The following is a 22,047-nucleotide window of genomic DNA, read 5'->3' as shown; positions in this document are numbered from 1 at the left end:
TTTTGCTCTGATATGCATTGTCAGCTGTGAGACCTTATATAGACAGGTGTGTGCCTTTCCAAATCATGTCCAATCAATTGAATTTACCACAGGTGGACTCCAACCAAGGTGTAGAAACATCTCAAAGATGATCAAGAGAAATGGGAGGCACCTGAGCTAAATTTCAAGTGTCATAAGCAAAGGGTCTGAATACTTATGTCAATGTGATATTTCAGTTTTTTCTTTTTAATAAATTTGCAAAACTTTATATAATCCTGTTTTCTCTTTGTCATTATGGGGTATTGAGTGTAGATTGATGAGGAAAAAATGAATTTAAACGATTTCAGCATAAGGCTGCAACATAACAAAATGTGAAAAAAGTGAAAGGGTCTGAATACTTTCTGAATGCACTGTAGTTCTGTGTTTTGTGAAATACTATATGCTCTTCCGACTCGAAGGGGATCTCGTGAGATCTCGCGAGAGCACGCCACACAGCTATGGCCTGCCAATAAAGCAATTATCTTACAAGAACTCCGTCCAGGAGGAGGAGATGGAGAGATACCTGGCTTGGAGGAGGAAGGATAACAAAAGACCTGTAAACAACGAAGAAGAAGAGGCTTTGTGTTCAGAGGAGAGACCAAGAAGCCTCGTGTGGAAGGAGGATAAGCAAACTGATGACGAAGTTTTGGAGGGGACTAATTGTGGCTTTGTCTCCTGGGATTGACCCAAGCTGGGATCATCCTGTATTTTTGGAGCTCCTGGAGGAAGAGTACGGAGGGCATACCAGGAGGCCTTCTTTAAAGGACAAAGGGGGTCCATGAGGCCTGGTTTGAGAGGTTGCTCATCGCTGGCATTCTTTGTGATTGATCTTCATCTAGCTCGGTTCGGCTTTCGGGATCTTGGGGGCTGCTCATCACTGACTCTCGTGTCGCACCTGCTTTCTGAAACGGGCTGCTTTGAGTCCGGCGTCCACCCTGCGCATTAGAGAAAGGGAAGTCTCACATACATTATTGTCTTGTTGCACGATTGTGATCTGAGGCACCCATTGGGCCAGGAATTGCATTATTTCCAATTCTTGTACATAAGTTTGAATAGTCCCTTTTACCTCTTTGTGTCCATTTGACTTGCTTGGTTTGTATCCGTTTTTGTTTGTAGCGTCTTGTTTACCCTCTTCCCCGTTTAGTTTATATTAATAAATAAATCCTTTAAAAAGGCAAGAATACGTGTTTAAAGTATATGTTTTCCGGGCGCGGTTGCTGCTGTTATTTCAGCCCAATTGAATGATCCTTGTGGAACGGTGAAGTTGTGCAAAACTTAATTGAACGCAGTGAAATAAAACATCGTTCGGTCCATCTTCCGAGACTAGGGTCTCAGCACTGAGGTTTCTGTCTTAATGGGAGCTTCAGACGTGACAATATAATTATTTCACTTATTAATTAGATAAAGCCTGTTCAAATTTGTTGCCATATTGACAAGTGTAGATTTAGTGTGTCCATGGCTTATCCATTTTCTCATCCTCTTGGGGTTTAAGTGTCAATGGTGGTTCCAACATTCTTGCGTTTGACAGGAGGACTTGACCTATGAAGCAAAGCATCCACCAGACAAACGTGAACACGGTGAAGCTTGTTCTGGAGATTTCATTGGTGTGGAAAAGCAAGATGAAGATTATGCACAGGAAGAGCAAGATTGCCAAAGGCCTTGGCACAGCACAATGTGTCAGTGAGTTCACGCAGACATTGCCTTCCCTACTTTTTCATTTGCATCTGTCTGCAACAAATGATTTTCAGTTTGGTACTTTTATTCCTGTTCCTATCATGTCCATTTCTTCGTTGATCCTTTTGAAACCCCAACAAATCACACTGCTACGATGGGGCTCAGTTACCAAGGCAACTAAAATTACCTATGACTTATTACCGCCACCGAATGTGGATGGAGCTTATGTTTTCAACCCGTCTGATTGTCTGTTTGTTTGTTTGTTTTTCTGTTTGTTTTTTGTTGGTTTGTCTGTTTGTTTGTTTGTCTGTCTGTTAGTCTGTCTGTTGGTCTGTTTTTCTGTCTGTTGGTCTTTGTTTGTTTGTTTATCTGTCTGTGTGTGTTTGTCTGTGAACATTATATCTCAAAAAGTTGTGGATGGATTATGACTAAACTTGGTGGATGAGTTGGTTAGATGACAAGAATAGGCCGATTAGATTTTGGTTCAGGTCCGATTCCAGATCTGGCCTATCAGTGGATACAAAACATAAACTGTTCAGCCTGGCTGATGTACACTCCCTCCGGAGTGCCTGTTCCAGTATTGTAACCTGTATTTGTATTATTCGAAACGATCAGTTTATTTAGGGAAGTTCACATTATAGCCCAGAATTACCATCTTCACTTTTGAGCTGGCTAGCCTCTAAATTCAATTCCCGGCCTAACGATAAACTTGATCTTGATGCTTAGTGCAACTTGATAAGGACTTAGTGCACCATCCTTTAAATGGAGAATTTAAACCACCTGCTAGCATCCACTTAGGGATGTTGAAGATCCCACAATGCTTTTCAAAAAGAGTCGGTCATTATGTCCAAACCCACCGTGGATCTAGGCATTATGGCCAACCTGGCAGAATGTGCTGTCCAAGTGTGGAAACATTCACAGTGGGCTGTAAGTGCCGTAATGACCCTAAAGGGATATGGAGTAACAATAACATACCAATTAATGTCTTGTTGAAAAGCACACAAGCTTCTTCATCAGAGATGTAAGCATTTGCACTTTCAGGCCCTTCCTGATGTTGGGCGTCCAACATTGTGGGGGTCAGGCAGTACACAGCCTTGGCATGTCATAAAATAGGGGAGCAAGGTGAGCTGCTCGACTCGATTATTAGTTGGTCGGTTGTTTGTAGCCCAAACCCAAACTCTGCAATAACAAGAAGTAGGCCATGGGCCACATATGGTCCACAAGCATCCCCCCACCTCTAAACCAAACCAACTTTTTTTGAAGCCCAGAGGCATACTAAACACGATTCCAAATGTTACCAAGAAAAATTTAGGGATGCAATGCCCATTTCGGCTCAACAAAGTAGGGTACCCTCATAATTATGCCGACGCTCTCCGACGTCGACCGAACTTTGACTACTGATTATAATCTTCCACCAGAGGCCTCAAATAGCTCCTATTTCAATATATGATATACCAAATGAAAGATTATGAGCTGTTCTTTTTGAATATGTGGTAAATGAAACTATTGGGACAACTAGTTAAATAAACAGCTCTGCGGAACACAATAATTCAACCCGCGACTGCTTCTTCAATGAAATATTGGTATTTATTTCACAATCAGATTTTTAAACATTTATTTACATGGAAACTTTTCAATGTTGTATTAATCTCTTCATCGTGTATTACATTTGCTTTCAGGCGATACCTTCATATTTTTTCTAACAAGAGCCAATCTGAAATAACAGCCATTTGAATGTTTTAGATTCAACGTTTTGGAACGTTAACATGCACTATATTAACAATCCAGTTGCACAGCAATACCTATATTACATAACGTTTTTATATGCATATATACTAAACTGATTTTAAATTTCTTTTGTTGAGAATACAAGATACTAAGCAAACATGTTTATTTATTTTAATCAATAGTTGTGACTCTATCCAATATGGCCATCACATAGTGCCAAAAATCGCTTAACCCTCAAAGCTTTGACAAAGAGAATGTACACATATTCTGCTAAACATGTTTGTTACACACACAATACTAAAAAAAACCACACACACACACACCCCTAAACACACACACCTACACACACACACACACACACACACACACACCCACCAATAAGCCGTTTGCCCGGGTGTGGTGCCCACAGCCATCGGCGGTCACAGACACACAGACATTTCATTTTGAATTATACATATCAAATATAACATAAAACACAGGAACACATCTGGTTAATCAATTACATTATAGACAAATTTGAAACATGGATAAACATGATTTAGTGTTCATTCTATGTCACTGTCTGTTTCATCTCCATCCAGGGTACTGTTCTCAGCCATGAGTGCATCATCATCATCATCGTCGTCGTCGTCGTTATCGTCGTCGTTGACTGTACCAGGAGCAACGGTACGGGCTAGATCCGAGAGTTGTGCAGGCAACATAGTTCCGTCATACCACAGAGGTTCGAGATGCTCGTCTGTTTGTGTCCATCCGTGGCCATTGTGTGCCAGCGGAACATCAGGTTTAGGGATATGTGCTCGTTTCCAGATTCCCACTTGATAGTTGACTCGCGCAATGTGCTGAAGCAAGCTTCTTCTACAGGGAGGTAAAGTGGCCATGTCGATGTTTTGTGAAGGCGTTAGTATCTCATCACGAGCACATAGCTCATTTATCCTGAGGAGTCGCAGGTCATCCACTTTTAAAACCCTTGGTCTACCATAGATGGCACATGTGAAGGCTTCAAGGTCATCCAGAAGCTGTGAAGGAATGTCCCAAGTATCACCCAGCTGTGCCAACACTGGAACATATCGAGGGATTTTCAGCAGTGTTTTCATAGGCTTTACTTTTCCTATCCCTCTGAATGCACTTGTTGTATCACAGCCGCAAAAGGCATGCAGAGCCATGAGAGCCGTGCAGTATTCGTGGGAGTAGTTATGGGCCAGTTCTGAGATATTGATCAGCTTCTTTTTATTCCCTGTTCCTGTGTCAAAGAGGACTGTGATATCAGCCAGTCGGTGTGCATAGTGCAATAGAATGAAGAAGACGTCTGTGTCAGGACTTTTCACTCGCACATAGTTGAAGTTCTTGCTTTGAGCATACTCACAGTAGAGTATAATCCTCGAGTCTGTTTCTTCTTGTGATGAGGTCATCGAATCTAATAAGTGTGATGAAGTTGTTGTCCCATCTTCAGATGTCAGCTTATGTGGCACCCCATCACATATCAGTATCACGTTTCGTCCATGAAGCTTTGAGGCATACTCATCCGTTCTCCACAACCTGAGCAACATCTGGATAAATTGAAGTTTGTTCTCGTCATTTGACAGGAACTGTTTCCAGTCTGGAGGCTTCTTGGTCGCTCCTCCTTTGATGATCAATTTGTTCCCAACACCTCTCCTCTTCCGTTCCATTGCTTTAACAGAGGTTGGCAGGTACATGTCTGTGCTGAATATGACGTTGTGAGTGTTTGACATGGTGTCAAAAACTTTAGAGCAGATTTCACTGAAGCTTCCGGGAAGATCTTTGAGATAGTAGAAGCATGCATTGCCATCATGCACAGTGAGGGTGTCGTTCTCTGGTGGTATGATGGCATTCTCACACTCCTTGGTCAAGTGGTGAAAGGCTTTACTCTTGTCTGTTTTCGCGAGAAATCCATCTGAAGTCCCAAGGCTGTAAGAAACTGGAGTCAGGGGATACGTCATCAGCTCCTTGAGATCGAGTTGTAGTCCTTCGTTTTGAGACTTCATGAATAGCTTGAAAGCAACATTGCCTTGTTGTTTGTATTGTATGACTTTTTGCTTTCCTGAGCTGATGATTGATACCTTGTTCATGCTTCCCAATGTCCGCAAGTTCATTCGTTTTACGGGCTCAAATAACTTGCTGTCAGTCTGGAGTCGCTCGATAATGAATGCTTCTTTAGCACGTCTGCCCAGGTTCTCAGCTGCTAGTACGTCCTTGACAACATCATCCGATGCTGCTGCACCAGACGAAAGGATCAGGAGTTTATCTTTGGTTTCCACGTCAAATGGATTCAAGAAGCTTTCAATAGCCTCGCAAGTTTTCACAACATTTTTCTCACTTCGAAGGATCTCTGTGGGGCGAACGTCTCGATGTTTCATTCCCTCTCCAGAGTCGGCCAGCATATTTGCCATGCTGAGAGTAGCATTAACATACTGCGACCTTGCATGTATGGTTCTCACCCAGCGCTGGTAGGCACTGTAATTCGTCATTATACCTGAAATTCCTGTACCTCCACCACCATGAGACTTGGCATGACGCATAAACGTTTCTTCCATGGTCTTGTCCACGTCACACCTATTGCCAGGGATAAACGAACGTGCCACACTTATGGCACCCCTCTCAAGGAGTTCCTCTGCTCCAGGATGAGATGTTTCTATGTTGGCTATGAAGACTGAAAAGAAGGGCGTGTAGCGAGCATAGTTTTGTGCTCCAAAGCTGAAAAACAAGTCGCTCATCTGGCTGATACACTGAGAGTAGAGCTGAAAGTTGTTCACCTTTACTGCCTCAATCAGCGATAGTACGAGACCAAAATGATCCATGTAGCTAATCCACAGCTGAGCTGTTTTCCCTAGCTTTCCAGATCGAACTTCACTGCAAAATTTGGCATATCGCTTGATGTGCTCAGTGATGCTCTCGTCAGATAGAACTGCGTTCAGGTTTTCCGCATTTGGCGAATCATTCAAATGTGTTAGTCTATCCCTTGAGTCATCAGGGAGACTGGTCATCAGAAGGTCAGCATTGTCCTGTTTGCTGAACTGTTCCATGAGTAGTCGTTGCAGTGACTCTAACATGACCTTGTGGCAATGCATTGCTCTTTCATAATGTTTTCCAGTCATCACACCTGTCAGTGAACCAGAACCAATCAACCCAGCTTCTAGCAGGATATCAGACAGACCAGAGCCAAACATCTTCTTGCCGATCACTTTCAGATATGCGCAGGCGAGATGAAAGGTTCCAATCAACACGATGTGTCTCTCGTATCGTATTGGGTTGTTCCATATCAGGGGGAATGCCTTCATGCATACCCCCAAGTCGAATGTGGTAATCACATAGTGTTGATCGACTTCACTGGTTGCCTGCTCAGAATACCGAAGGCATTCCTGTACAGTCTTGTACTCTGTTATCGGTTCAGCTATGACTGGGTAATAGTCGATAGTTGTTAGACTTCGAGGAACTGTTCCTGTCTGCGACAGGAAACCATTCCAGCTTGCAACCTGTTGCTCATCTTTGCATCGATTTCTCAGTAACACCCAGAGGGTCTGTAAATTCATTGATTCTTCACGTGCTTGAACAGCACCAGGATATGTAAGCTGGTTGATGACAAGCAATGGACTATTGCGACGTGCCACGTAACAGTCTGCAAGAGAATCCTGTTTCTTCAGCGTCATTGATCGTTGCTTGTTCTTTGGTAGTGCTGGGATTTCTGGTTTTGAACCACCTGTCTCAGATCCTTCGATATCTTGGAGCATGATCCCATGAGCAGTGTGGACAGAGGACTTGCCAGTCATATCATTAAGCAATTGGTCAAAGTTGTCGAATTCTGAGTGAAATACACTGGGTGCTGTGGGTGACCTTACGATCTGACTTGACAGCATTGAGGATGTTTCAGTCACAGCCTCAGCCAATGCTGTCTCGAGCTCCAAAGAAAAGCTGTAACTCTCACAATGACCAAGACGATTTAAGAGTGTTACTAGCTTCTCACTCCGAAACAGGTGCCGAATAGTCATACACAGAAGTATGTGCTTTGGGTGCTTCCATGATCCATTTGTTGCCGCTCGACAGAGGTCTTGACCTATTGACTGAACAAGTCTATGAACTCTTGCTGATGTATGAACTGCTTTGCCAGTTATCGCATAGAGTAAGAAACGTTCAATTTCTGGAATTACTATCTGCTGGAATTACTATCTGGTTGTTGGTAAGGTCTTGAGCTGTTGGTGGCCATTTGACCTCTGTAGAGTTATTGTATGCCTCTTGTATTGACTGGTGCATTTGTGTGCCGACAAGTGCAACTGTGTCTTCTGAAGCTAATTGATCGGCTTTTCGAACAGCTGAATCGACATTAATTTGAGTATTGTATACCAAGTATGATTGGAAATCTCCCATTTGACAAAATCCCAGGCTCCTTTGGTAAGCATCATATTTCTCGAGCTTCTTCTTGAGGTTGGTGCTCCTGAAGTTGGGATTCGGGTGTGGACTGTCCTGAAGCCTATTGGTGTAGACCTTCAGCAAGACAGATAGCTTCATAATTTTCTTCTCAGCAATAATTTCTTTGTCAACCACTTTTGTCACTTCTGCCATTGCCATCTGGTGAGCTTTTTCTACTTCACGCTGTCTCTCTTGTTCATCAAGTCGATCACTTCGCCATTTTTCAGGGTTCTGTGTGTATCTGTTTCGACATGACCTGTGAAACTTTGCTTCACATGCAAAGAGGTCATGCCCCCTGATGCGTAAAAGGAGAGTTTCATCATTTCGCACCTCTGCTACATCAATGACATGTTTCCAGCCTTCCCGTTCAAAGTCTATGAGGCCTTCGGTTGTCCAGCTGCCTTGGATTTTTACTTTCTTTCTTGCTTCTGATCTGCAGAAGATACAATCAGCATGGAAGATAATGTGATCACTAGATGATCGGCGGGTTGATCGGGATTCTGGCAAAGATGATGTTTCTGCTTCTTTTAAGCGGTTCAGATTCATCGTAAAACGTTGATAGCATTCCCGGTGAAAACCATGCACTTCTTCAATAATGTCAGGTAGTTTTCTGCATGATTCTTCAAGTCGATAGGGTGAATCTTGAGGTTCAGCCATTCTTCTACGCTTGATCTCCTTCAACTTTTCCATCTTCAGTTCCGGATCCTTTACATTCGTCATCAGCTGTATTGGTCCATACTTCAGCCCTGGTACGTGTATGATGCAAATGGGTTCCGTGTCAGATGTACAATGCTTTCGCTTCTTGTGGGATGTCGAAGCCATGGTTAGATGCACGGTTCTCCAAGTATAGATGTCAGCATCGCAGTCTAAGTCCTACTCGCATCTGAAAGTACACATAAAATAAGAATTAAAAAAGCAGTTACTATTTTGCTTAAGTTAATAACAGGGGTTATTTATCCATATATCAAGATATCCATTATTTATAATTAGTATAATCTGCAAATAGAAAACTTAAATATGTAAATTGACAGCAGTTAAACTTAATTAATTCAAATGGTTGTTACCTGTTTTCTTCCATATTGAGGAGAGATCTTAACTATGTATTTAAAACATTCATTTGTGGAAAATGAATCTGAAATGCAACTAAAATAGGCATGGGTTACATATTCATTTCTTTTAGTGACAATCCCCATAGTTGTAGGAGAGGGCACTGTCATGTCACTTTTGGTGGCAAATTTGGATTTTGCTAGCTAGTGACAATTTTTCTTGTGATCTAAAAAGTGAATCAATTAATTACAATGCATATAAAAACATTACGGGATCATGCCGATGGGTATTGCCTGCATAACTGGATTCAATATAGTGCATGTTAACGTTCCACAACGTTGAATCTAAAACATTCAAATGGCTGTTATTTCAGATTGGCTCTTGTTAGAAAAAATATGAAGGTATCGCCTGAAAGCAAATGTAATACACGATGAAGAGATTAATACAACATTGAAAAGTTTCCATGTAAATAAATGTTTAAAAATCTGATTGTGAAATAAATACCAATATTTCATTGAAGAAGCAGTCGCGGGTTGAATTATTGTGTTCCGCAGAGCTGTTTATTTAACTAGTTGTCCCAATAGTTTCATTTACCACATATTCAAAAAGAACAGCTCATAATCTTTCATTTGGTATATCATATATTGAAATAGGAGCTATTTGAGGCCTCTGGTGGAAGATTATAATCAGTAGTCAAAGTTCGGTCGACGTCGGAGAGCGTCGGCATAATTATGAGGGTACCCTACTTTGTTGAGCCGAAATGGGCATTGCATCCCTAAATTTTTCTTGGTAACATTTGGAATCGTGTTTAGTATGCCTCTGGGCTTCAAAAAAAGTTGGTTTGGTTTAGAGGTGGGGGGGATGCTCGTGGACCATATGTGGCCCATGGCCTAAAGAACAAGTACAAAAAGTTTTAATTAAAACAAAAGCCGCGTCGATGTTACACAATGCCTAGATGCAGCTGTGCCTATAACGTCGATGTTATAGGCACAGGACATTCCCATTGATTCGATTACTTGATGTTATTTTTGTGCAAAGTGAAAATATATCTCGGCAATTTCCCATGTGTGGCGACGAATTTTTAATATATCTCGGCATTTTCCCGTCTGTTATTTCAGGCGGTGTATGACTGACCATGCCGCGATTTAAAAAAAATATATCTCGGCAATTTCTCGTGTGTAGCGACACGTGAACGAAGCTATGCTCCTCTCTCCACATTATTGTGACGATGTATAAATTAAATATTTCATCGTGACGATTGTCATCAAATGGACGAATTTTTAATATATCTCGGCATTTTCCCATCTGTTATTTTGGGCGGTGTATGACTGAGCATGCCGCGATTTAAAAAATATATATCTCAATGGACTTGAAGTTACAGGCCTTTGAGAATTCATTTCGTTCTATAAAGGGCAACTTTCATCGGATTTTCTTCACGTTTTTTTTCAACCGAGTCTAAAACTCTGTTAGCGACTGTGAAAAATGAAATGATATATCGAATTTGATTTGAAATAAAACTGTGTGAGAGAGGAAGACACCACGGGCCTACAAAACAGGCCTCAAAGCTATGCGAGTTAATAAAATGGTGGATATTTGTTTATATGAAGGCTCTCCCAGAATGGGTGGAGCTATGGTTCCCAGAATGGGTGGAGCTTTGAGGTTTTGTCTTCTCTGCAAGAACAAGAAGAAGAACAACAACAACAACAGCAGAGGGCACCAAAGAGCAGCGTCTGCGACGCGGCTAAAAAGTCATAAAATGTCATAACCCCTACTGTGATTTTAGCAATTTTGTTGTGTGGGGTTAAAGGCCGTCAGTGAGCAATCTTTGGTCGGATTACAAAACGAACTCTTCTACATATGTATACTGCCATGTATTGTCTTTGTACCAAACCTGAAGAAAATTGGTCCATGCATGTCCGAGAAATAGTTACAACACGTTTAAGTAACAAAATGTCCGCAAGTCGGCCATCTTGTATCTGATATTAAAATAAAACGACAAGCATATGTAATACATCATTCTTTATCTGATCGGTCAATGCATTTCCGAGAAATAGTTGAGGACGTGGTCAATATAGGTTTTTTTCAACTAAAATGGCCGCATGTTCAATAAATGGTTCGGGACACATTTAAGTAACAAAATGGCCACCAGACTACCAGTCGGCCATCTTGGATCTGATCTCGAAAAAAAAATGACGCGCATCATTCTTTTTCTGTTAGGCAAGTTTGAACAAGACCGGTAAATGCATGTCCGAGAAATGGTTGAGGATGTGTTCAATATGGGGGTTTTTACAACTAAAATGGCCGACAGTCAGCCATCTTTGATTGCATATGCGAAACAAAATAATGTGCATATGTACACCACCATGTATTGTCTTTGCGCCAAGTATGAACAAAGTCGGTCCATACATCTCTGAGATATGGTTGCGGATGCACGGACTTACGGACACACTCATAAACGCACGCAAGCACGCACGGACGGAGGGACGGATGGGTGAGACCCAATCCATAAGCCCTCGTTTTGGACATAGTTCAATGGGGGCTAATAATGTCTACCTGGTGGTATTACTGATGCCATGTTTGTATACTTTCTCACCTTGTCCAGACACAACTCTCCAAGAAAAGGCCGACATGAAGGAAGTGCCTCCGCATTTACAAATCCTGATTCTCAAGGACATGTCTTGTTTCTGCTGAAGAAGCTGCATCAGGAGCTGGACTTTAGCAAAACGCAGGAGGAAGAGGAGAATCAGGGTGAGGTGAGGAGGCAGAGTGACAGTGAAGCATCGAGGTTCAAGATGGACATCAATGTGGAACTTGAATGCCTGGAGGTGACTCTGTGCCGTCGACGTGCGGAACTCCGTCGCTGTAACCGTCTCTTGGCACGTGCACGTAACGATCTTGAAGAGACCAGGGGCACGGTAAACTTTTACTCCCATCTTGAGAGGAAGCAATAGGTGTGTATGGGTTGATGCATCTCTAATGAATTGATGTATGTATTACGATAGCAATGTGGCTGGCAGATGAGGCGGAACTGTGATTGAAATGTATGGAGCGTCGGGGGTGGAGCTTGAGAGATTGACATCCAAGGAGGTTCAATGTCTGTGTAACCAAAATAAAGATGCCCAAGGTCCAATCTTCGGGGTCTTTCATTTATTGGAGAAACTAGCGCGGATCGGCGTGCTTTGCGAGCCTCACCACACGTCGCTTCGGAGGCATAGGCATCTTTGACCATGCCTGCTTTCTCCGAGAGTGAGGGAAGGGGGAATGGTGTGTGTGGATTAGTGGTGGTGATTGTGGATCGGGGGTTGTGGGAGGAAGGGGGAATGGTGTGTGTGGGTTAGTGGTGGTGATTGTGGATCGGGGGTTGTGGGAGGAAGGGGGAATGGTGGGTCTGTGTTAGTGGTGGTGGTGATGATGGTGTATTGGGGTTGTGGGGGATGATAGAATGGTAGAGGGGGGAGATGGGGAGATGGGGTGGATGGTGCTGGGGGGGGATCGTGGGGGAGGTCGATCAAATATATTTTGTGCTCTGATTGAATATCTACTGTATATCAGAAATCAGAACCCAACACGTATAAATAAAAAAAGAACTCAAGACTCTCTGCTCACCTTCACTCCTTCATTCCTCTTTTCTCCCGCCTCTGGAACAAACTCCCTCACTCTCTTCAATCCCACTCCACCCTCCAGGTCTTTAAAACAGCTGTTCACCACCATCTCTTATCGTCCCCCATCCAAAACCTTGATCTTTTCTACCCCCGCTAATTTCACCCCAGATCCACTTTTTTGAAATACCAACTTCTGTCCTGGAAGTCCTTGATGTCCTTGTGTTTTATACTTCTCCCTCCCCCCCCCCCCCCCCTTCCCACGCCTCCTCCCCCCAAGCCCTCTCCCTTCCACACATCTCCCTGCTCTCAAATGTTGTGTTTGTGTGCTTCCCCTTCGCTCCCCATCTTGTTTTCCGCTCCCTCTTTTTATATATTTTGTTTGTCTGGTTGATTTGTTTGTGAAGTAAATGTTAGCTCTTTCACGAGCCTCGATTCAGTATACAAAAAAAAACAAAAAAAAAACTCAACACAAATTTTTATTTATTTTAAATTATCAGTTAGAACTGGAATGGAAGGTCACACAAATTTATCAAAAACTGGAAGGGAAATTCCAACTTACACAGCAGACGTGCCCCCAATACAATGCTTGCCTTGGTCTATGAATGCAGTCAAAGGAACAAATAATTAGCGCTGATTGATTCAGGTACGTCACAAATGTTTCTTAGGTTAGCTTCACATAAACAAGCATTCTGCGTATTGCGCTGCAATACATGTCCCCTACCGGCATTGGGTAGCACTGTCATAGAAGACGGTATTATGACTTACCGCACTCCAAATTATAGTCCGGAAAACCGTTGAGGAAATTCCCAAAGTTCAAAGTGCCATAACTTTGTCAAAAATGATCGAAACGTCGTGAAGTTCGAACTTGATCTGTAACTTATCATGAAGAAACCATGTACCAAGTTTGAAATCATTAGCATTCCGAGTTTAGGACAAAAAAAGTCCGGAAAGCTGTTCTTTGCGTGATGGACTGACAGACTGACAGATGGAGGGACGGAGTGCAAAGCTATAGTCCCCTACGGTGTACACCGGTAGGGGACTATTAACATGGTGGAATGTACGCCTATTAATTACATTCTATTGAAACCTGAGTACGTCTATTAATTACATACTATTGAAACCTGAGTACATCTATTAATTACATACTATTGAAACCTGAGTACATCTATTAATTACATATTATTGAAACCTGAATACGTCCATTAATTACATACTATTGAAACCTCAGTACATCTATTAATTACATACTATTGAAACCTGAGTACATCTATTAATTACACTGGCGTGATGCGCTCCGCGTGCTTCACCACACGTCGTTTCAGAGGGAAAGGCATCTTTGACCATTTCGGTGTCTTTTGGGTCTTCATGGTCTTTTGGATCCTCTGGGCCTTTAAGGGTATTTTGGGTCTTTGGGGTGTTCTGGGTCTTTGGGGTCTTTTTTTTTTTCTTCTTTTTTTCTTGTATACAAGCTCGAGGCTTGTGAAAGAGCGAACATTAATCACACAAAAAGTCAAACCGACACATAAAACACAAAATAAGGTGAGCAGTAGACCAGATGGCCTGCCAGACACAAACAGACACAAACAAACAGACACAAAAGGACACAAACACAACATTTGAGAGCAGGGACATCGAGAGAAATGTGGGAGGGAGAGGCCTTGGGGGGAGGTGGGAGAGGTATAAAATATATGGACACTGCAAGGACTTCCAGGAAGTTGGAATTTGAAAAACGTGTATCTGGGGTGAATTAGTGGGGGTAGAAAAGATCAAGGTTTTGGATGGGGGAAGATAAGAGATGGTGGTGAACAGCTGTTTTAAAGACCTGGAGGGAGGAGTGGGATTGAAGGGAGTGGGGGAGTTTGTTCCAGAGGCGGGAGAAAAGGGGAATGAAGGAGTGAAGGTGAGCAGAGAGCCTAGATTTTGGCAGTTTAACCATAAGAGGGTTGCTGGCAGATCTTGTGCGACCTGTAGGAATATTTGGGGGACAGAGCACAGAGAGAGCTGGGGGAGCAAGGCCGGAGAGGAGTCGGTAGAAGACAGAAAGACCACCAACCTGCCTGCGGTGAGTGAGTGAAAGGCCCTCGGAGTTTTAATGGGGCCGTGAATTCACCACTGAATTCACCCGTCTGTCTGGCTGTGTTCGTGTAGCCGGCCACAGAGTTATATTGGTGGAAGACGAATCTCAAAGGACGCGGACAGGTGTGTCAGGTGACAGGTGTGTCCCTGCAGGCAGAATCGTGGCAGCCTCCAGTCTGGATTGAATGGGCATCTGTGAGACCTTCCTGTCAATACCTTGTGGGTTGCCCCTGTCCGTCTGTCTGTTAGTCTGTCGGGTCACCTGTTGGAACACAACAGATGGGAGGTGGACCAGTCACCTGTTGTGGTCACCTGCTGTGAATGGTTGTGAAGCATTTGGGGTGTGCCCGATTAGCGATGGGACGAATTGGTTTGTAAGTGCTTTGTGCGTTGTGTGAGTATTTTGTCTGGGAACCAGGCTGATGGAGGTACCCAGCAGATGAGGGAAGATGGGACGACCGGGTGAGGGCGAGTCTGAAGGAAGATCGGGTTGTGAGTATTGGATGGCTCTGCGGAGGGTGAAATGGTTGCCCCATGGGGGGTAGTGAGGATAGATTTTCCGGCGTTTCCAACTCCAAGGTTGATGTGGATTTTGGCTGGATTTGTTGGTAATTTGGTGAAATTGGTTGGTTACATTTGTGGAGTTCTAATTTTTTGGAGTCTAAATGGAGTTCTTTGGAAGCTGTGAGTGTTTAATTGGCTTTAAACTCCATGTGGGTATGTTTTGGTGAGAATTTACCTGCCAGAATTGACCAATTTTTGGGAAATATGAATCCAATGTTTTATGCATACTGTATCTGTTTGTTTTTAGCAAAGAACGGATTTTATTTAAAGGTCAGAGTAAGTGCGAAAATGGGAAGAGAGAGTTGAATAAAATGAAGCATTTGTCAGTGGCAAATGGATTGGCAAGGTTGCTTGTAAGAATGTGGATTGTTGATGGTAAAGGCAGGTAACGAGAGAAAAGTGTGGTTATGGATTGTTGATGGTAAAGGCAGGTAACGAGAGAAAAGTGTGGTTATGGATTGTTGATGGTAAAGGCAGGTAACGAGAGAAAAGTGTGGTTATGGATTGTTGATGGTAAAGGCAGGTAACGAGAGAAAAGTGTGGTTATGGATTGTTGATGGTAAAGGCAGGTAACGAGAGAAAAGTGTGGTTATGGATTGTTGATGGTAAAGGCAGGTAACGAGAGAAAAGTGTGGTTATGGATTGTTGATGGTAAAGGCAGGTAACGAGAGAAAAGTGTGGTTATGGATTGTTGATGGTAAAGGCAGGTAACGAGAGAAAAGTGTGGTTATGGATTGTTGATGGTAAAGGCAGGTAACGAGAGAAAAGTGTGGTTATGGATTGTTGATGGTAAAGGCAGGTAACGAGAGAAAAGTGTGGTTATGGATTGTTGATGGTAAAGGCAGGTAACGAGAGAAAAGTGTGGTTATGGATTGTTGATGGTAAAGGCAGGTAACGAGAGAAAAGTGTGGTTATGGATTGTTGATGGTAAAGGCAGGTAACGAGAGAAAAGTGTGGTTATGGATTGTTGATGGTAAAGGCAGGTAACGAGAGAAAAGTGTGGTTATGGATTGTTGATGGTAAAGGCAGGTAACGAGAGAAAAGTGTGGTTATGGATTGTTGATGGTAAAGGCAGGTAACGAGAGAAAAGTGTGGTTATGGATTGTTGATGGTAAAGGCAGGTAACGAGAGAAAAGTGTGGTTATGGATTGTTGATGGTAAAGGCAGGTAACGAGAGAAAAGTGTGGTTATGGATTGTTGATGGTAAAGGCAGGTAACGAGAGAAAAGTGTGGTTATGGATTGTTGTTTTTGAAGTGATGAGAGCGGTTGATTTGTACTGTGAACTCAGCCGAGAATGGACAAATACGTCATGGATGGAGAGCCGTCGAGGCTCCAGGAAATCTCGGCCAGATGGGGGTGTGGGGCGTGTTTCCTTATTCTCGTTTTATAACAATGTGAGTAACTTAGAGATCAGGCGGCATGTTGGAGTACGAGGCGTGGTCGATATGCTTTGCGCTGTGATTGAAATCCCAAAATGTTCAAATGAGATTTTGAACATTGGTGGTGGACCAATGGTGGTTCAAATGTCATGACGTCAGTGGGATGGATCCCGTTGTGTTCGAACTGGTCCCAAACGGGTGCTGTACGCACGAGAAATGCAGTAAGTAACCACGTGATCGTGTCATGGCGTTATGGGGTTCAATGTCATTCACTCTGTGTGGCTTTGTGTGTGTGTGACTGAGCCTGTGGTGTCACTGTGTTGACATGCAATGTGAGAGTTAATGGTGGAGATGAGTCTCTCTGAGTTATACGCTTGTAATGATTAGGGCGATTACAATGCAATGGTTACCTAGGATCACCTAGCAACAGGAAGTGGCATGAGTGCGTCACAGAAGAATCTGACTACGAGCTGTAATGTGGATGGGTAATATTGTTGCATTTAAAATGATTATTGAGATATTCAAATACGATGGTGCAGTAATGCAAGTGCGTATAAGATTATGTGCTTCAGGCTCGAGTTGGAGGAGCGAGACGACATTGCACGGACGACAGTGATGCAGAATGATGAACTGACAATCGTGTTTACATTTACGATGCAGCGATGCACGGAGCAGGATGAGGAAGAAGCAGTGAGTTTCTCCTTTCCATTGGCAGGCACGGTACAGAAACACTTATCTATTGCATGGAGGGTGGCCAATGAGTCAATGATTGGCAGATCACGCATTGTTAGATGATGGGGTAGAGGTGCGAACAAATGATAATACAAAACAGAGTGGCACGTGACTTACTTTTAGTGGAGAAGGGGGGGGGGGGGGGGGGGTGTTAAAATTGTGGAAGGTCAATGTTACATTTGGATTGGCAGACATGACGCAGGGAGTGCAACCAGTCATCAAAAAGATGAGGGAGATAAATGCCAATTCGGAGGATGGGGAGTACAGATAGGCCATTGAATGAAGATTGCCGTGGGACTCCTAAATCCCGACCGTTGTTATTGGGTGCTTGGAAGTGTTGATCTGTGTGTGTGTGTATATCAGCAAGTTTTGCGATGCAGATGCAGGTAAATCACATATGGTGGTCTGGGGAACAAGAGGAAGATGTACGCGTCATCCATGTATGCGACATCCCTGTTCACTATGTTCCTGTACGAGACATCCCTGCTCGAGACATCCCACCACCTCCTTACTCGGCGTCTGACCCCCTTACCGATTTGTTCATTAAATCATGCACAGCTGGCCCGATAGAATATCTCTGAGAGCTGACTCATTTAACCATGAATGAGGTAGACACGGTCCTGGAGGAAACTGACAATTCCGTCACATGGGAATCAGAAGAACGCGAGTGGCGAACATTGGTGCAAGACAAAGTTAACCGACTGAAGAACGTTGTACCGGAAGAGGTCGATCCATGCAAATCCTAAAACAAGAACTGGGGCAGGGTGTTTTGGGTCTTTAATAAAGGCGATGATCGCCACAGCAATTCATTGTATTGGGTTGCCTTCAAAAGCTTGAAGGCATCATTCGGTGGGTTTAGTCCACCTTAATGCTTTGTAAATAATTTTGCCTTTGAAGTATTTTACAAGATTATTTTTGAGAAAATTCTGTCTTTTGTAAAAAATCAAAACTTTGGCATTGCCTCATTATATCATATGAAAGTCTCCAAGTGTGTTTAGTGTAACAAAGATTGAATTTTAATGGAAATGCTTTCTTTCTTTCCTCTCTCGAGGTCTCCAAAGCCTTTAAGGGGGGAGGGAATCATAAAGGTACTTGACTGCCATCTGGGATTTATCGTCCCAACTTCATGGGTATGGACCCGATCCACCCCGACCGCAACTAGTGTGTTTTCCCTTGAGCAAGGAACTTCACGCACCCCATGAAGTCCAATATAAATCACAGATAGTGAGCAAATACTCTTATGAAATCCCTTATGGTGCTGGTGCAAATAAAATCTATTCATAAAGATGTTTTAAATTAACACATGGGGGATTGTTGGGGATTTCATCCATTTGGCTGTTTCCAGGGCAGCCCTTGAGCATTCTGGGAACTGAACAGAGCTCGGCAGAACCGACCCCTCACCTGTAATAACATAGCCTGTTGTTGACGTTTTCAGGCTCTGACATTGGGCAAAGCTGCGTGGACGAGAAGATAGCTTTTCCCTTAATTTTAATTCATCTTAATTAATTTAAAGCCCCCAATTGTCATGCTTTTCCTCTTATCTTTAAAGTCTCCTTTCATTATTTTCTGTACAGTATATAAACCCTGGCCTGCTGTGTCCTAATTTGAGAAGCTGGCCCGTTACTCGCTTACACGGCAGCTTTCCCATGTACATGTACCCCTCCCTTTAATAAATTATCCTGTAACTCTGAGTTTGGTCAAATGATCATCTCTGGGGGTGTGCTGGGAGGTAAATCCCTGACAAATACACATATAAACTAGATGGTATTCATAGAACACTTACCCTGAGCAGTCAACTTGTTGCGAGCCAACTCTTCTGTTTTTGAACTTTTTTTTTTCTTTGATCCAATATGGCTGCCAGACCACGTAAGCGATGACATCATAAATTTATATTCTCTAATATAATTCTTGCATAGATCACGCTCAATACATTTCAAACTGATCAGACTAAGCATTGTCCCTGTCGAATTATGACGTCATAATTATGGCACGAATGACGTCATCGTTAACAACACCTATTCCCCATATGGAGTTCTTTACAATGAGCCACGTTTCAATTTTTTTCCATACACCGATTTTGGAGATATAGAGGTGCACATTTTTCGATTTTTCCAAGATGGCGCCTGTACCACATGACCTATGATGTCATGATTATCATTAAAATATTCTACATGAGGAGGCCCTCCTATAGTGAAAATTTCATGCCCATCAGAGCAACAGTTGCTGAGAAAAAAATTCACAATGATCGGATAAGTGTTGTACTTGTCAAATTATGAAGTCATAACGAAGGCACCGATGACATAATCATTAACATATCTTATTTCCCAAGGGCAGTACTTGATAATGAGCCATGTTTCAATTTTTTCCATGGAGCAGTTTCGGAGATGTACAGGTGCAATCATTTTCGATTTTTTCAAAGATGGCGTCTGTACCACGTGACCTATGACGTTATAATTATCATTAGAAAGTTATACAGGAGGCGCACATATTTTGAAAATTTCGTGTCCATCGGACTAACAGTTGCAGAGGAATTTTTGTTTTATTCATACTGATGAGATCAAGCGTTGTACTTGTCGAATTATGACATTGAAGGAGCTGCGCTCCAACGCGAGTCGAAAGAATTGACGCGACCAAAGACGGAATTCGTCCGAGTTGCTTTATTGAAACAAAACAGCTCAGGTATTCTGACAAAAGCCCGTTTATCGGGCAGCAATATATATACACATTTATGTCGGGAAGTTTGCCCGGCAAAAGCTATACCGGGCATGCCCGGGTGTCAAGGGCGAGCCTTGGAAAGGCGAGTCTGGACCTGCCCGGGCGTGTTTGGCTGCGGCCTGGCAAGTCGAGGCTGGGCGTGCCCGGGCGCTCTGGACGAGCACTGGAAAGGCGAGAGCGGGCATGCCCGGACGCTCTGGGCGAGCCCTGGAAAGGCGATAGCGGGCATGCCCGGACGCTCTGGGCGAGCCCTGGAAAGGCGATAGCGGGCATGCCCGGACGCTCTGGGCGAGCCCTGGAAAGGCGATAGCGGGCATGCCCGGACGCTCTGGGCGAGCCCTGGAAAGGCGAGAGCGGGCATGCCCGGGAAAGACGAGACCGGGCGTGCCCGGTAGGTTCGGGCGTGCCCGGGAACAGTGAGTCCGGGCATGCCCGGGAGAGGCGCATCTGGCCGTGTTCTGGCCGGTGCAAGGCGATTGTGTGCCTCCAGCGGTAACCGCTACACACGCCCCTCCAGAATCGACCTGCACCAGCAGGGTCAATTTAAGGGGGGTCCGGATGACCCGGCCGAAGCGACCCCTGGAGGGTCGTGGGGAGGGGTCCGACGTGGTGGTGGGTGGTTGAGCGGGGGGAACTGTGGACGGGGGGCGGCCTCGCCGCGGAGGAAGGGCCAACCGTGGTGGTCGGTCGACGTCCATGTGCGCCGGTTTGAGGCGGTCCACAGAGATCCGGTCCGACCGGCCGCCAACGTCGACGACAAAGGACTTGTCGCCCCGTCGCAGGACCCGGAAGGGCCCGTCGTACGGCGGCCGGAGTGGCCCCCGGTGCGCGTCATGACGCACAAAGACGTACTCCGCTGTGCGAAGCGCCGGGGGGACGTAGGACTGGGGGCCACCGTGGCGGGACGTTGGCACGGGGGCAAATCGGCGGGCGGCCTCCTGGAGTTCCGAGCGCTGGTGTGCGGCGGACCAGGGACTGGTAGCGTCGGGCACGAACTCGCCCGGGACGCGGAGCGGCTGGCCGTAGATGAGCTAAGCGGCGGACGCCCGGAGGTCCTCCTTGGGGGCCGTGCGGAGGCCCAAAAGGACCCACGGCAGCCGGTCGGTCCAACCGTCGTCCTGAAGGCCGGCCATGAGTGCGGCCTTCATGGAGCGGTGAAACCGCTCGCACAACCCGTTGGCTTGGGGGTAGTAGGCCGTGGTGCGGTGCAGCGTGACCCCCAACGAGCGGGCGACCGCGCCCCAAAGTTCGGACGTGAACTGTGGGCCGCGGTCGGACGAGATGTCCGCTGGTGCGCCGAAGCGCGCGACCCAGGTGGCGATGAACGCCTGCGCCACGTCGGCGGTGGTGGTGGAGGTGAGGGGCACGGCCTCCGGCCACCTGGTGGTCCTGTCCACCATGGTGAGCAGGTGGGTGAACCCCCGCGATGGGGGCAGGGGACCCACCAGGTCCACGTGGACGTGGTCGAAACGCCGTGCAGGCACGGTGAAAGGTGCCAGCGGGGCCTGGGTGTGGCGGTGGACCTTGGCCCGCTGGCAGGCCGTGCAGGCGTTGGCCCAGTCGCGGACGTTCCGTCGAAGGCCGTGCCAGACGAAACGCGCCGACACCAGCTTCTGAGAAGCTTTCCGGCCCGGGTGAGAAAGGCCGTGGATGGAGGCGAAGATGCGGCGCTGCCAGGAAACGGGCACGATGGGGCGAGGCTGGCCCTGGGAGACGTCGCAGAGCAGGACAGTGCCCGCGAAGGGGATGTCGGCCAGGCAGAGGCCCGTGTCCGCCGCCCGGAGGGCCTGCACCGAGGTGTCGGTGGTCTGGTCGGCCGCCATGAGCGCGAAGTCCACGCCGAGGTGGACCGCGTTCGCGCTGGCCCGAGAAAGACAGTCGGCCACAGCGTTGTCTTTGCCGGCGACGTGCCGGATGTCCGTGGTGAATTCCGACACGGCGGAGAGGTGGCGCTGCTGGCGGGCCGACCACGGCTCCGTGACTTTGGCCATTGCGTAGACCAACGGCTTGTGGTCGACGAAAGCCGTGAACGGGCGGCCCTCCAGGAGGTGTCGGAAATGGCAAACGGCCAGGAATAGACCGAGCAGCT

At 45.3% G+C, this 22,047-nt stretch overlaps 1 protein-coding gene across 6 annotated transcripts in view; it reads left to right on the top strand.

The window, feature by feature from the left end:
• The window catches only part of LOC137439164 (uncharacterized), a 95,899-nt gene extending 83,880 nt beyond the window's left edge, over positions 1 to 12,019 (top strand). For all 6 annotated transcript variants that reach the window (XM_078767856.1, XM_078767857.1, XM_078767855.1 and 3 more), the window contains 2 exons: positions 1,547 to 1,698; positions 11,492 to 12,019. In XM_078767856.1, the coding sequence (XP_078623982.1) occupies positions 1,547 to 1,698; positions 11,492 to 11,840 (501 nt within the window). In that variant the 3' untranslated portion in view covers positions 11,841 to 12,019. The remainder of the gene's footprint in view (positions 1 to 1,546; positions 1,699 to 11,491) is intronic.
• Positions 12,020 to 22,047: the final 10,028 nt, after the last annotated feature.

The sequence above is a fragment of the Myxine glutinosa genome, chromosome 13, assembly GCF_964187855.1.
Source record: "Myxine glutinosa chromosome 13, kmMyxGlut1.1, whole genome shotgun sequence".
Classification (NCBI taxonomy): Eukaryota; Metazoa; Chordata; class Myxini; order Myxiniformes; family Myxinidae; genus Myxine; species Myxine glutinosa.
This window is presented reverse-complemented; position numbering and strand designations above follow the sequence as displayed.